The sequence below is a fragment of the Dendrobates tinctorius genome, unplaced genomic scaffold, assembly GCF_039654945.1.
Source record: "Dendrobates tinctorius isolate UK_male_01 unplaced genomic scaffold, ASM3965494v1 ptg000064l, whole genome shotgun sequence".
NCBI classification, from domain to species: Eukaryota; Metazoa; Chordata; class Amphibia; order Anura; family Dendrobatidae; genus Dendrobates; species Dendrobates tinctorius.
The window spans coordinates 6,021,144-6,037,553 of NW_027361732.1; the positions used below are offsets into that span (position 1 = coordinate 6,021,144).

Here is a 16,410-nt window from a genome sequence, read left to right on the forward strand (position 1 = left end):
GGAAGCACTGTTAGTGCTCCCTCTTCCAGACCCAGCTATCATGTGATCGCTGGATGCAGGGAGGGAGCAGGAACTGCTGGGTCCTAAGTCAGCTATGCTATGTGGCTGAAATTCCACTTTAACTGGGGCTAGTATACAATCCCCAGATACAGGGGAAATCAGTAATAAAAGAATATATTGACATGTTAAAATGCCCCCCCCCCCGAAAGGGCGACAGTGTGCAAAATAAATGATAACAATAAATAAAAAAGCAACACTAAAAAGTAAATCAATAAAACAAAACCAAAAAAAACACTGCAAAACAGTAAGCCCTAGTCACTGTTTATAGCCCCGCCATTCTAAAAAAAAACAAAAAAAAAACCCCAAATGTATCTAATATATATGAAAAATGTTTTTCTTTGAGATCCTTTAGAGATCGTAAAAAATGTAGAAATAAAATGTGAAAAATAGACATGCATTTCCTAATTTTCTTTACAATTTTCCTCGATGAGGAAAAAAAATTAAATGACATAAAAATTAAGCCCAACACATTGCGAAAAGGAGCGTCAAATATTTTTTGTATACGTGAAGAATTTTTTTTAGAGCTGTCAGAAGTGTATGCATGAAAAAAAGGAGCAAAATGGCTGAAACCGAGGACCTGAGAGACAGTGTATATAATCGATCTCTGCTCCATTAAGCTGGAATTCTTCAAAGGATCTTGGGATCGGAAAAAAAAGTTTGCCTCATCACTAAACATAATGTTCTGTGTAAACTGAGGGTCCTGTTCCAATTTTTGTTGTGCCCAAATTCAGCACACCGATCTGGCATCTGTCGAACATCCATTCGGCGGTTATTAGCTACTCACAAACGGCACCCTTACAAAATGCAGGTGCTGCAGCATCTCAACGAGGATGACCTAGATCGGCGCGCTGAATTTGCAGAATGATCATGAAAGAATAAAGTTAGATTAAAACCAAGCACACCATTGTTTTTCTTGTGAAATTATCAATAAGTTTGATGTGTCACATGACCCTCTTCCCATTGAAAAAAATAAAGTTGGATCCAAAATGGCTGACTTCAGAATGGCCGCTATGGTCAACACCCATCATGAAAAGTTTTCTCCCTCCCATATACTAATGTGCCTCAAACAGGAAGTTGATATCACCAACCATTCCCATTTTATTTCGGTGTATCCATATACATGGCCCACCCTGTAATATCAATCAGAATAGTTCGCTGGATGAACGTCCCATCACAGAATCTAATACCCATAACCTGTAATATTATATTTTTCAAGAAAGACATCCAGGCTCTCATATTTTTTTAATGAATAAACCATTATACATCATGTGTCAGAGAGTTCCATAATCCACTGCTCTTACAATAAAGAATCACAGTCTGTGATGATGGCTAAACCTTATTTTCTCTAAATGTAGAGGATGCCCATTTGTCACATTTGCCGGCCTATGTGTACCAAGATCATTAGAAAGATCTCTGTACTGTCCCTTCATATATCTGTACCATCATTATTCCAAACTGAATAACCCTGAATTCTCTTAATAACCTTGGTTGCTCTTCTCTGCACCCACTCCTGATCAGGTATGTTCTTCTATGTACCACTAGAGCCCGAAATTGTACTCAGTATACTGTCCTCATACACGTTAGCACGGTGTGTAGTGAGACATGTAGCTAAACTCCCTGTCTTCTTTTGCGCGGGCAATGGCAGTGGCATTGCTGACAGATGATTTGTTGGAGGAACCAACTCGTGATCTCGTCTTGACAGAGGATTCTCATCCTAGAGACATGATTCAACGGTTAGGGGACCGCTGTAGTATCCCTGTGTTGGCTCTGCGTGGATAATGGAGGGCTCTGTATGGTCCGATTTTTCGGTGCGACCGTTAGGAGGTTGCTGCAATACCTTGTTCACAGTAGTTGTTTCACTATACTGTCCTCATACACGTTAGCACGGTGTGTAGTGATACATGTGGCTAAACCCCCCTGTCTTCTTTAAGAAAAAGAGGCTGCAAGTTGTAACCTTCTTTTATTGATTGTAGATGTGACAGGAAAAGGTGAAACTATAGGATGCAATAACAGGAGCATTTCAGAATATATAACTGCACAGAGCATAAAATACAGATAGTCTGCAATACACAGTAACATGAGGTGATACACAGGTAACATGAAGTAATACAAAGTGATGATTACCTACTTAGTACAGCAAACGTATTGTGTTATGAATGAGTCACCGAGGAGGAAAAAACAAAAAGCAAGCTAAGCCCAGAAAACCGGAGAGGTTGGTAACTAGCGGATTGCAGACACCTGATCCTATCCACAACAACTAGCAGTAGCTGTGGAGCGTGCCTACGGTGGTCCTAGATGCCTCGTCACGGCCGGAGAACTAAATAAGCCTAAAGAAAGAAAGGGAAAATCTAAACTGCCCCAGAGCAGACCCCAAAGCAATAGACAGCCCCCAACATGTATTGTCGGTGAAACAAGATGAAAACACAGACACAGATAGAAAGATAGGCTGAGCAAACGATGGGGCCCTCGCTAACTAGGAAGGAGAGGAAAGAAAAGCTGCTGTCTGCAATCACGCAAAAAACCCTGCCAAAAAGAATGTCCAACACGTCTGATAGAAAAAGGCCCTGAAGTCGCTAGACTTCAAATCACTATATCAGCACTCAGGTATATTCTGAAGACAGAGCAAAAGAGATCAACTGATCAGAGACAAAATGAGGATTCAGCCCAGTCCCAGCCAAGGCTGGCTGAACACAAAAACTAAGTAAACCAGACAAAAACTCATATGAACAATAGCAGAGAAAACTTAGCTTTAGGAAGGCAGGAACCAAACTGGAAACCAGGAGCCACAGTCAGGAAAAATCACCAGCAAGAAACTAGGGAGTTGGCTGCCTTAAATCCAATCAGAAACTCCTGATGTCCAATTGCAGTCCTCTTCCTCAGGTGGCCGGTCTCTGCCATTTAGATCAGCTTCATTACCTCCCTTCACCAACAGAGGGAGTCCAGAGAGAGAACTCACTACTCCTCTGTCAGCACAGCCAGCTCCATAACCCTCACCAGAAGCCAGAGGCAAACCCGAAAATGAGCTCACAACAGTACCCCCCCCTTGAGGAGGGGTCACCGAACCCTCATCCACGCCACCGGGACGATCAGGATGGGCCCGATGAAAAGCACGAACCAATCTATCGGCATGAATATCAGAGGCAGAGACCCAAGAATTGTCCTCCTGGCCATAACCCTTCCACTTGACCAAATACTGGAGTCTCCATCTAGCCAGACGAGAATCCAATATTTTCTCTACCTCATATTCCACATTACCTTCAACCAATACAGGGTCAGGAGGTGCATCCATAGGAACTACTGGCTCAACATATCTCTTCAACAGCGACTTATGAAACACGTTATGGATCTTAAACGTAACAGGAAGAGCCAATCGAAAAGAAACCGGATTAAGAATCTCCAAAATCTTGTAAGGTCCAATAAATCTTGGCTTGAACTTTGGAGAAGCCACCTTCATAGAGATATTCTTTGATGACAACCAAACCATATCACCCACTTTAAACCGGGGACCAATGGTCCTATGCCGGTTAGAAATCCGCTGAGCCTTTTCCTGGGAGAGAGACAACTTATCCACTACTTGGTCCCAAATCTGCTGCATTCTCTCTACCACAGTGTCAACACCTGGGCAGGCTGAAGATTCCACTTGCCCTGAAGAAAATCGAGGATGAAACCCAAAGTTACAGAAAAAGGGCGACATCAAGGTGGCAGAACTAGCTCTATTTAAAGCGAATTCGGCCAAGGGCAAAAATGAAACCCAATCATCCTGATCAGCAGATATAAAACATCTCAAATAGGACTCCAAAGTCTGGTTTGTTCTCTCCGTCTGCCCATTGGTCTGAGGGTAAAACGCAGAGGAGAAGGACAACTGAATTCCCAGCTTGGAACAAAAGGCTTTCCAGAATCTGGAAACAAACTGAACTCCTCTGTCTGATACAATGTTCTCTGGAATCCCATGCAACCGAACCACCTGTTGTAAAAACAAGGGTACCAACTCTGAGAAAGATGGCAACTTTAAGAGTGGTACAAGATGGACCATCTTGGAGAATCTATCACAAATCAACCAGATAACAGTCATTCTCTGAGAGACAGGAAGATCAGAAATAAAATCCATTGAAATATGGGTCCATGGCCTCTTAGCCACCGGCAAGGGGATCAACAACCCACTAGAGCGAGAACAGGGTTTAGACCGGGAACAAGTCCCACAGGACTGCACAAAATTCCTGACATCACGAGATAAGGCGGGCCACCAAAAAGACCGACTCACCAAATCTCTGGTACCAAAAATACCTGGATGACCAGCCAGTGCGGAGCAATGAACTTCAGACATCACTCTATTCCTCCACTTGTCAGGAACATACAATTTTCCCATAGGACAATGCTCAGGTTTGTCCTCCTGGAATTCTTCCAGAGCATGTCTCAAATCGGGCGAGATGGCAGAAAGAACTACCCCCTCACCTAGGATGTTAGTAGGCTTGGTCACAATAGGAGAATCAGCAAAGAAACTCCTAGAAAGGGCGTCTGCGTTAACATTCTTAGTGCCTGGAAGAAAGGAGACCACAAAATCAAAACGCGTAAAAAACAAGGCCCACCTAGCCTGTCTAGGATTCAAGCGTTTGGCCGACTCAAGGTAAATCAAATTCTTGTGGTCAGTGAGGACCACAACTTGATGTCTAGCTCCCTCCAACCAATGTCTCCACTCCTCAAATGCCCATTTCATGGCTAACAATTCCTAATATTGCGTTGATCCAGGGAGCAAGTCTGATTGCCGTATGTGGAGTCAGGAAGGAATTTTTTTCCCCAATGTGAAGCTTACTTGTTGCCACATGGGTTTTTTTTGCTTTCCTCTGGATCAACATGTTAGGGCAAGTTAGGATAGGATATGGGTTGAACTAGATCTCCCTTCAACCTTAATAATTATGTTACTATGTTACTATGATTCCCCACATCATAGTTGCGTTCAGATGGGGAGAACTTTCGGGAAAAGAAGTCACAGGGATTCATTTTAGACGTCACCGGATCTTTTTGGGACAAAACAGCTCCTGCACCAATCTCTGAAGCGTCTACCGCCACCTGAAAAGGAAGTGAGACATCAGGTTGCCGCAAAACCGGAGCAGAAGTGAACCTCAGCTTCAGCTCCTGAAAGGCCGAAACAGCCTCTGAAGACCAATTCAGCACGTCAGCACCCTTCTTAGTTAAATCAGTCTGTGGTTTAGCAATACCAGAAAAATTAGCTATAAATTTACGATAAAAATTAGCAAAACCCAAAAACTTCTGGAGAGCCTTCAAAGAAGTGGGTTGAACCCAATCATAAATGACCTGTACCTTGGCCGGGTCCATTTCAATAGTTGACGGAGACAAAATAAATCCCAAAAATGAAATCCTCTGTACACCAAAAAGGCACTCCCTCAAAATCCGGAACACAGTCCAAACATGTTCCACATGAGAATCCCAATCTCTCGAAAAGATCAAAATATCATCCAGATAGATGATGAAAAACTTATCCACAAAGTCCCGGAAAATATCATTCATGAAGGATTGGAAGACAGAAGGGGCATTAGTGAGCCCAAAAGGCATCACCAGGTACTCAAAATGTCCCTCCGGAGTATTAAACGCCGTCTTCTATTCATCCCCATGCTTGATACGAATAAGATTATACGCCCCCCTGAGGTCAAGCTTAGTAAACCAGCAAGCACCTTTAACTCTGGAGAATAAATCAGAAATCAGGGGTAACGGATACTGAAATTTAACCGTAATTTTGTTGAGGGAATGATAGTCAATACAAGGCCTTAATGAACCATCCTTCTTGGCCTTGAAAAAAAACCCAGCACCTAAGGGCGAAGAGGATGGTCTAATATAACCCTTCTCCAACGACTCCTTAATATAAGATCGCATAGCCTCGTGTTCGGGTACAGATAAATTGAAAAGTCGACCCTTGGGAAATTTACACCCAGGTCTCATCGCAATTGCACAGTCATAACTCCTATGAGGAGGCAAAGACGCAGACTTGCTCTCACTAAATACATCATAAAAATTAGCCAAATAGGAACATCATGCGACTGGGAGAGGTGGAGAAAACAGGAGTATCACCAAGAGCACACCGACAACCCCAACTCACCACAGACACAGATTTCCCATCCAAAACTGGATTATGGATTTGCAACCAGGGAAAACCCAGAACAATGGTATCATGTAAATAATGCAACACCAAAAATCTGCAATTTTCTTGGTGGTCTGAGGCGACCCGCATTATCACCTGGGTCCAAAACTGAGGTTTATTCTTCACCAAAGGAGTAGCATCAATACCCCTCAAAGAAATAGGCGTCCGCAGAGGAGTCATAGGAAAACCACAACGTTTAGCAAAATCCAAGTCCATTAGATTCAAGGCCGCTCCTGAATCCACAAAAGCCTTCGCGGAAAATGTGGATAAGGAGCAGATCAGAGTAATTGCCAAAAGAAACTTAGGTTGTACACCACCCACAGCAAATGTGTGTGCAAAGCGTTTCTCTCATTTAGGGCAGACAGAAATAACATGAGAGGCATCTCCACAGAAAAAACACAGCTTATTATGCCTTCTAAACTCCTGACGTTGCACCCTAGACAAAGCTCCATCACATTGCATAGGTTCAGACATTTGTTCAAAATGTGGCAGCGCCTCCCGTGTAGTCTTGCGTTCACGTAAACGCCGATCAACTTCAATGGCTAATGACATAAAATCGTCAAGACCAGAGGGAACAGGAAATCCCACCACAATATCTTTTAAAGTCTCAGACAAACCCTTCCGAAAGAGAGCTGCTAATGCACTATCATTGCATGTAGTAAGGACCGCCCACTTTCGGAATTTCTGACAGTATAACTCTGCAGGAACCTGACCCTGGTTCAATGCCAATAGGGCTCTCTCAGCTTGATCAATAGCATTAGGTTCATCATATAACAACCCCACGGCTTGAAAAAATGCATCCACATTAGTCAAAACAGGATCTTCAGGTGTCAATGAAAAGGCCCAATCCTGGGGATCGCCGCGCAGCAAGGAGATGACAATTTTAACCTGCTGCGCAGAGCTCCCCGATGAGTTAGGCTTCAAGGCAAGAAATAATTTACAATTATTCTTAAAATTCAAAAATTTAGACCGATCCCCAGAAAACACATCAGGAGCAGGCATCCTTGGTTCAACAGCATGTGAATGAGTGAGATAGGCGGAAATTCCCTGCACTTCAGCAGCGAGCTGCTCCACACGATCAGACAATTGCTTAATCTCCATCAAGGAGAAAAAAAAAAAAGAATCCTCCTATGGACCCAGAGAAAAAGAGGAGAAAATATACATATATATATAAAAACACAGACACAGATAGAAAGATAGGCTGAGCAAACGATGGGGCCCTCACTAACTAGAAAGGACAGGAAAGAAAAGCTGTTGTCTGCAATCACGCAAAAAACCCTGCCAAAAAGAATGTCCAACACATCTGATAGAAAAAGGCCCTGAAGTCGCTAGACTTCAAATCACTATATCAGCACTTAGGTATATTCTGAAGACAGAGCAAAAGAGATCAACTGATCAGAGACAAAATGGGGATTCAGCCCAGTCCCAGCCAGGGCTGGCTGAACACAAAAACTAAGTTAACCAGACAAAAACTCATATGAACAATAGCAGAGAAAACTTAGCTTTAGGAAGGCAGGAACCAAACTGGAAACCAGGAGCCACAGTCAGGAAAAATCACTAGCAAGAAACTAGGGAGGCGGCTGCCTTAAATCCAATCAGAAACTCCTGATGTCCAATCGCAGTCCTCTTCCTCAGGTGGCCGGTCTCTGCCATTTAGATCAGCTTCATTACCTCCCTTCACCAACAGAGGGAGTCCAGAGAGAGAACTCACTACTCCTCTGTCAGCACAGCCAGCTCCATAACCCTCACCAGAAGCCAGAGGCAAACCCAAAAATGAGCTCACAACAGTATTGATAAACACAGGACTGTAACACATAGATAATGCTTACCAACTATGCTTAGAGCATGAAGAAAGACAAGTGGTGTGTTTTCTCCTCAGAGGCATGGAGGAACAATGGCTGCTGTTCCCTTCACAGTGTCATAATAAGACCACAATGCAACAGGAACAATCCCACAATGCCCTAGGAACTTCCCATAATACATTGCAAATTAAACTGGAATCTATGCATTAAACCGCCAGCAGATGATGCTGTTACCTTACAATATGAAATATAGGAAGGATTAATACACACAAAATATACAATGTCTGTAATAACGGAGACATAAAAAATATGACTAAACTTTCTAGACAGCAGTTATATGGCTGGACAGAACACTCAGTATTCCATTAATTTATATACTATTAATATATAAATCCGGAGTTATAAATCAGTACGTCCCCCTACATAAATATCCCACCGTCTTGTAGTCCCTGGTAACATCTTTATTTCTCATTTTAGATACTGATGGAAATGGTTACATAAGCCCTAATGAATTAAATGACCTGTTCAAAGCTGCTAATCTGCCCCTCCCTGGGTATAAACTACGAGAGATAATCCAAAGCCTTATGGACACAGGAGATAAGAACAGAGATGGGAAGATCAGTTTTGATGAATTTATCTCAGTAAGTTTAACCTGAATCATTGGACTTAATATAAATTCTTAGAATATATTTGATTAAGGTTTTTCTGTGTACAGCCTGTATTCTTTGTAGTGGATGAGTGGCTGCTCATAAGCAAATGTATCTCTTGACTGTGTAACCATCACTTAGAATTAGCTATTATGTACCAATTATTACCTAATGTTTCTTCTGTGTCTGTATCAGATGGCATCATGCCAGCTTTCATCAGCATAGGTGCCAGGTAATTGTTAATATATACAGTAGTTACTATTTCTCGCTGCTGGTTGGATGTAAATTCGAATAATTTTAATTGGTTCCAAATTGTGGCATTTGTGTTGTGATAAAAGGACCAGCTGCCAAATGTCATTATTGATATGCTTCATCATCATAATCCTCACCATCATCATTTTTTTTAACCTGGAACTTAAATGCTTTCTTTGCATTTTGTGTGAATAGAATAGATTATTAGCACAACACCCCAATAAGCTTTACTAAAGGGGTTATCCGGATCTTTAAAGGGAATGTGTTTTCAGAAAATGACCCATTGTTTAAATGGATTTTATCCTGCTTTAAAAGTTATTGTGAATGGGCCAAGGGTGGGGTAAGAAAAAAAAGTAATTTCTACGCTTTTCTTCTGAACCAGTTCTGCTCTTCTGCACTCACTACTGTGTCATGTGACGGTCTCGGGGCACCAACATGCAGATGGGGTGTTATGTGACCACTAAATCGAGGCAGGTTTCACATTCTGCCTATGACCTATGATGGCTTCTTCCACTTGGAAGGTGGGTACAGGATTTTTTTTTTACCCCACCCAGGCCTATTGACAATAACTATAAAAGTAGGGGGAGACAATTAAAATAAGGTTTTCATGTATTTTTTTTTAAATTTTTGACTATTCTTATGTTTAATTTTCCATTTTATTATCTATATAAAAGAAAAAAGAAGAATCTGGGAATTTTCACACTGGTTACTGAGTTTAAAGGGGTATTCCAATCTTCACGATCCGGTCTCAATATGTAGTAGGTGTAATAATAATAATATTAGCAAATCCCTCCAATTAGAAATGTAGTATAGTTTTTCTGATTTGCTATGTCTCTTTCGTCATGTGCAGGCATTGCAGGACCTTAGGTATCTATGGTTACAACCACTAGCAACTGTCACTTTATCAGTAGACTTAACCATGGATACCTAAGGTCCTGCAATGCCTGCACATGACGAAAGAGACATAGCAAATCAGAAAAACTATACTACATTTCTAATTGGAGGGATTTGCTAATATTATTATTATTATTACACCTACTACATATTGGGATTGCGCACGTTCGCAGCAGTTTTAGCTGAGTGTCATTGGCATATCGCATTCAATGCTCTCATATTGGATGCCATACGCTAGTGTGACCCCGGCCGAAAACTAGACTCGTCTTTCCTGTTCTTTTGCGCGTTGAAAGTCACAGGTGACTACAGGTTGCATGAAACTTATCCGCGACTTGGCTATATTTTTTACAGCTGTACAATAGTCTCTTAACAAGTTTCTCAGATGTTTTTGGTTGGGCGATTTGTCTGAGAATTGCTGTCACGTGACACACGTTGCGCTGTAGCCCCCGATTTATTAAAAAAAGCAATGTGACTTCAATGTGCAGATCTATCTTACAAGAGATAAGTGTTTTTTATGTCATTGCTTTTTACAGTACATAGTATATGCTAGATTTATTCCACTAATGATAGATACAGTATATACAGTATTTTCTCTCTTTGTAGGTTATTCATGACCTCAAAAGCTCAGATGTGGCCAAAACCTTCAGAAAGGCTATAAACAAGAAAGAAGGTATTTGTGCAATTGGTGGCACTTCTGAGCAGTCCAGTGCGGGCACTCAGCATTCCTATTCAGGTACGTGTATTTCTGGATCATTTTCTTATTTCGCTCATAATAATCTTCAGCACAGTAGAGGTAAATCCTTAAGTAATATCGAGCTCTGTTAGTTGATTATTATGGTGTAGAACAGGAATAGGCAATTCATTTTCCTAAGGGGCAATATGAGGGATTGTGACAATTGTGGAGGGCTGAGCCAACAGGTCAAACATAATTCTGCTCATTATTATTATATTAATTTGTATCACTTAATATTGAGCAGAATGAAAGGGTTGTCCACCACTAGGATGACCCCTTTTCAAACTGAGTGTTTTCCCCCTCCATCGTCTCCCAGTGGTGTAGGTACTTCTTTTCTCAAGTCTCCTGTGAGGTATACGTCACCTGATCCCTGCGCCCAATCAGTGCCAGCTTCTCAATCTCCACCTTTGGACAATTAAGTAAATGACTGCAAGTGAGCGGCAGCCGCAGTTCTGACCACGTGTTAATTACTTAACCGTTAACTAATTAACAGGAAGTCAGAACTGCGGCTGCCCACTTCCTGTCATTTACTTAATCATCCAAAGGCAGGGAGTGAGAAGCTGGCACTGATTGGGCGCAGGGATCATGTGTCGTATACCTCACAGGAGACTTGGGAGAACCGGTATTGACACCATTGGAACGGAGCCGGCGCGAAAGGTGAGAATAGGTGTTTTTATTTTGATGAATTTTGAAAACCTTCAGACTGTGAAGGCCTTGTCCTAGTGGTGGACAACCCCTTTTACTATGTTGACTAGCATCTACTGTTAATATATACAATAGGGCTTATTCTTAACTGTAGCAGCTAATCAAAATCATATCATTTACAGCTGTTTATAAAGTTTACTCCTCCTGTTATTCAGCTCTTGTACTTGGATAAATAGCTCCCAACACAATATGATGGCCTCCATGCAACGTATGATATCCCCACACAGCCCCTCAAACAGTATGATGTCTCCCCACAGCCTATCAAACAGTATGACGTCCCTGCAAAGTCTCCCACACAGTATGATTTATTCCTCTCATGTAAATAGAGAAATTAATTTAATTATAATGAGTCACAATCTAGATTCCCTATTATTATGCATTTGGACCTTGGGAGGAATCTTGGGAGGACCTGGAGGAAGCCCATGCAAACATGAGGTGAACATACAAACTCCTTGCAGATATTGTCCTTTGTGGGATTTGAACCCAGTGCTGCAAGTCTACAGTGCTAACTACTGAGCCACCATGCTGCCCATGATGTTGCCACAAAGCACCACACAGAATATGCTGTCCCGCCATAGTCCCTCAAATAGTATGATGTTACCAAAAGGCCCCTCACGCAGTACGATGTTCTTCCACAGCCCTCCACACGGTAGGATGCCTCACACACAGTACGATAAAAACTACTCACCTATCCCTGTTCCCCCACTGCTCTAGTCTTCAATGTCTCCTGAGGATCCGCACAGCGGGTGCAATGTGGTGATGTCATGGCACCTGTTGTGCTCTCAGACTCACAAGCTCAATGGTGAAAGCAGGAGCTGATGACTCCGTGTTCCATCATTATATCCACTGGGATCTGCATCCTGAAGAATTAAGATGCCGGGCAGAGGGCGGCCACTTTGCCCAGGTCAGGTGTAGTGGATAGAGAAAGCCAATTCTTGATTGACGCAGCTAAGCAAAGCGATGAAGAGGAATATGGAAACAGACACTTTATTCACAAAACATTGTAATATCTCTTTAAGTACATGTACTAATATACTTTATATCTTCATTCCCCATTACAGAAGAGGAAAAATATGCTTTTGTGAACTGGATTAATAAGGCATTAGAAAAAGATCCAGACTGCAAACATGTAATTCCCATGAACCCAGACACAGATGACTTGTTCAAAGCAGTGGGGGATGGGATTGTCCTCTGGTAGGTTTCTTTGCTTCCTTTACTCCTGTATACATTAGAGCGAAACAAGCGTAAAGTAGTGCAGTGTTAGGGGCTGGCGAAACACACCAAATAATATAAAAGGTATTTAGGTGCGTTCGCAGCCCGGGGTCCACTGTGCTGAGATGGTAACTGCTGCTCTGTAATGGCAGATGCTATATGGCGGTATAATAAATGAACACACCCGGTGTGTATGAGGCGGACTCTGTTGCTTCACAGAGCCGCACTACTGCTGAATATAAATGTCGAAGCCTGTTAAGCTCATAGAGCTCGGCGAAGTGAGCGCTGGTGTAAAGTCACAGGACTCTGCCCCAAGACACAGGGTCGGAGTCCCTCTTGACTCACCAGCACTTGGCGTCGCAGCTGCGGTGCCAGGGAGGACTGGGTAAGAAAAAACCGCACTAAAGTGCATACGGTGCCACATTGGTGAACGCCACTAACCAGCCTAGACTTAGGACTGGAAAGCGCACTTTAATACTACAGCACTGTGCACGGCACCGCTCTGACAGGCGCTGCAGTAGATGCTGTACTTATGTGCCTTGTGCTGGATGGCACAATATGGGGCTAAGTGAGGTGCTGACCTGGAAGCACTGTGGTGCAAGGCAATGCCACTGATAGGCGCTGACTCTAACTACAGTACCTTATTACATGCGTATCCAAGGGAGGGGAGTCATAATGAGTCATTCACCAGTCTCATGCATCCATCATCACTCACACACATAGTAACAAGAGTCTATACTAATGCATGTGTTAGGAACGGCGGAATGCACTAAATAAAAATTAAAAATAAACTGCGTTCGCCGCTCGGGGTCCACCGTGCAGTAGGTGATATAACCGCTGCTAGGTGGTGGCAGGAGCAATATGGCGGATATGCGCACAGGGTTAAACTTAACCCAGGTGTTCAGAGCAATCTCAGTTAACTCACAGAGATGCAAAAAAGCACACAAACACAAATGACTGAGCCTGTTGTACTCACAGTACTCAGTAAAAAACGCACACACGGTATACGGTCACAGGAGTAGCCCAGACGGCGGCACTACGTCCGTCTAGACCTACCGTGTGCACGACGTTGCAACTGCGAACGCAAAGGAGGCTGCTACTGCAGCGCGGCGTGGACACTGCCGCTAAACGACAAAGGCAAGGAGCAAGCGCAATGTCGGCCGCTAGCAGCTGTGGAAATCACAGCAGAGGAGCGCTGGCGCTGATCCTAACTCAGTCCCTAGCCACATGCGTAGTATCAGAGGGAAGGGGTTTCAAATGAGTCAGTCACCAGAATCATGCATCCGTCCTCATTCACACAGCAGCAAGTAAGTCTATACTAGCGCATGGCGGAACAGCCATGCACGCCTTTTATAGTAGCCGGGACCTTCTGCACGCTTCCAGATCTCTGAGATGGACCAATGAGAACTGGAGCGGGACCTGAGCACATGACTCCCAATCTCCAAAGGGAGATTGTCCCATGAGCATGCTCAGTACGAGGACAGAAGGACTTAGCCTCAGGAGAGATTTGCTGCAAGGCAATCTCCTCTGCAATCTCCTCTGCAGTGTAAAGATAGGAGGAGAGTGCAGAATGTGAGGATCTGGATCCCTGCTGAGTAAACGCAGAAATCCGACTCCTAGCAGCATGGTTGTGTGGCCATGCGACTCTTTTATAGCAGCATCCTTCCGGGACCTTCCTAGTGGTCCAATGGGAGCAGCAATAGGACCTGAGCATGTGACCTCAGACCTCCAATGAGAGGACTTTCCATGGGCATGCTCAGTGGACCGACAGAAGGACTTAGTCCCAAGAGTTGCGCACTGCTGGCTATTGCAGGTTACTATAGCTGAACCCTGATTGGCAGCAGTAACCAAGCCAACAGCAGTAGAATGAGCAAGACGCTGGGAACGACGTCTTTGCTGAGCAGGCTCCTCTGCGGCCGGAGAGGAATGGAAGACCGCAGAAGGTAAGGCTCGGGATTCCTCCTGTGCAGAGGCAGGAATACAACGCCTAACACGTGGTCTTGACCCTACCTACTAGGACAATCCATTGATATATGTTTTAAATATTGTATATATGTTGTTTCAATTGAATCTCTCATGAAGAACAGCTCTTGTTCATTTGCCCTATGAGGGGGCTTCATGTAATGCTAGATTCCTTTGCAATGTGTACTGAAATGTGTGGACGAGATCACCTGGGATAATCAGGCAGCCTCAATTTGAAAGTTTTTTTTTCTGATGAAACATCTTTATGGAGATCGCTTGCCATACATGTCTATTGTCTATCTGGTCTAAATGTCGCTATTCTCCTGACTCTCGCCTTATTTTGTGTATATTCATTTGCCTCTGTGATCCTGAGATGTGACCCCCTATTGTTCTATATAACGCTGGTCGGTTTTGCCAATTGGGTGTGGTCCTTAGTAAGGCTACCATTGAGGAGCAGATATCCACGCCCACATGGATGCAAACACTGGATTTACATAATGTGAATAGAGGGCCATAATCTCATGAACGAAGAGGTTCAAGAACTAAAGACAAGAGAGAAACAACGCCAAATTCAGGAGAACAGGGGCATTTGAACTGTGTATATATATGAATACTATTAATTATTTATTAATTATTAGTACTATTAAAAAATATATATATATATATATATATTTAGAGCTATTTAAGGAGAGTGTGTATGTGTCAGTTATGTATTTCTAGGTCACTTCTCATGCTTGAGACAAAACATTCTAATGTAATATTCTTTTTTCTAAGCAAAATGATCAACCTCTCAGTTCCAGACACAATTGATGAACGAGCCATCAACAAAAAGAAGTTAACTCCTTTCACTATCCAGGTAAAATAGAAATACAACCTATGTACAGTGTACACAGAAAGCCACCAATCACTGATGTAGGCGGGGTTATACAGAGCTCAACATTCAGAGAACTGGTTAAGTTGCAGCAGATAAAACAGATTTTGTCAGAATTGCAGCAAGCAACCCAATAAATGCTGCATTGCTGGAATCAGGGTCTCTGCCAGTAGCGTAGCTACTGGGGGGACAAAGGGTGCAGCATACGTGCAGGAAGTCAGAGAGTGCATTATACTGTTTGCACTATGGGGAGCACATTATACTATATGGAGGACAATGAGGAGTGTAGTATACTGTATGTACTTTGGGGAGTGCGTTAGACCATATGTGCTATGGGGAGGGCATTATACTATATAGAGGGCTATGAGGGGTGCATTATGCTATATAGAGGGCTATGAGGGGTGCATTATGCTATATAGAAGACTATGTAGAGAGCATTATACTGTATGAATAACTATGGGGAGTGCTTTATACTGTATTGAGGACTATGGGGTGCATTATACTGTATGGAGGACTATGGGGAGAGCAATATACTATATGGAGGTTTATTCGGAATGCAGTATACTGTATGGGGGCTATGGGCCATATTTTACTATATGGAGGACTACCGGATCTGCCGTATATTGTATGGAAGACTATGGGGAGTGCATTATACTATAAGCAGAACTGTGGGGCGTGCAGTCTTTTGTATGGAGAACTGTGGAGAGTGCATTGTATTTTATGGAGGACTATGGGGAGTGCAACAGGAAAAGTACATGGAAAAAGCCTTACCGTGTAATATGCAGTACTATTGCTCTCATTACATTTGTGTGGATCCAAAACTGTTGACCAACGGTAGTAAATATAAAGGAAAAAAGAGGATCCACATAGTAAGATTGTAAAAATCACAATCTTTATTCCATCCAATTAAAAAATTAAAATAATAGTAATAGTAATAACAGTTAAAACAGTGTCAATTCTCTGACGTGTTTCTGGTTGAATCCCTTAGTCAAAGAATATCGGTTAGAGACATGTTAGAGAATGAATACAGTTTTAATTGTTATGGAAATCCTAATTTTTTAAAAGGATAGAATAAAGATTGTGATTTTTACATTCTTGCTGTGTAGATCCTCTTTTTT

The 16,410-nt window shown here is 42.7% G+C and overlaps 1 protein-coding gene across 1 annotated transcript in view; it reads left to right on the forward strand.

The window, feature by feature from the left end:
• Nucleotides 1–16,410, forward strand: part of LCP1 (lymphocyte cytosolic protein 1) — a 76,768-nt gene that overhangs the window by 11,620 nt on the left and 48,738 nt on the right. The window contains exons 3-6 of the mRNA XM_073580263.1: nucleotides 8,494–8,657; nucleotides 10,413–10,542; nucleotides 12,309–12,441; nucleotides 15,196–15,277. Of these exons, the coding sequence (XP_073436364.1) occupies nucleotides 8,494–8,657; nucleotides 10,413–10,542; nucleotides 12,309–12,441; nucleotides 15,196–15,277 (509 nt within the window). The remainder of the gene's footprint in view (nucleotides 1–8,493; nucleotides 8,658–10,412; nucleotides 10,543–12,308; nucleotides 12,442–15,195; nucleotides 15,278–16,410) is intronic.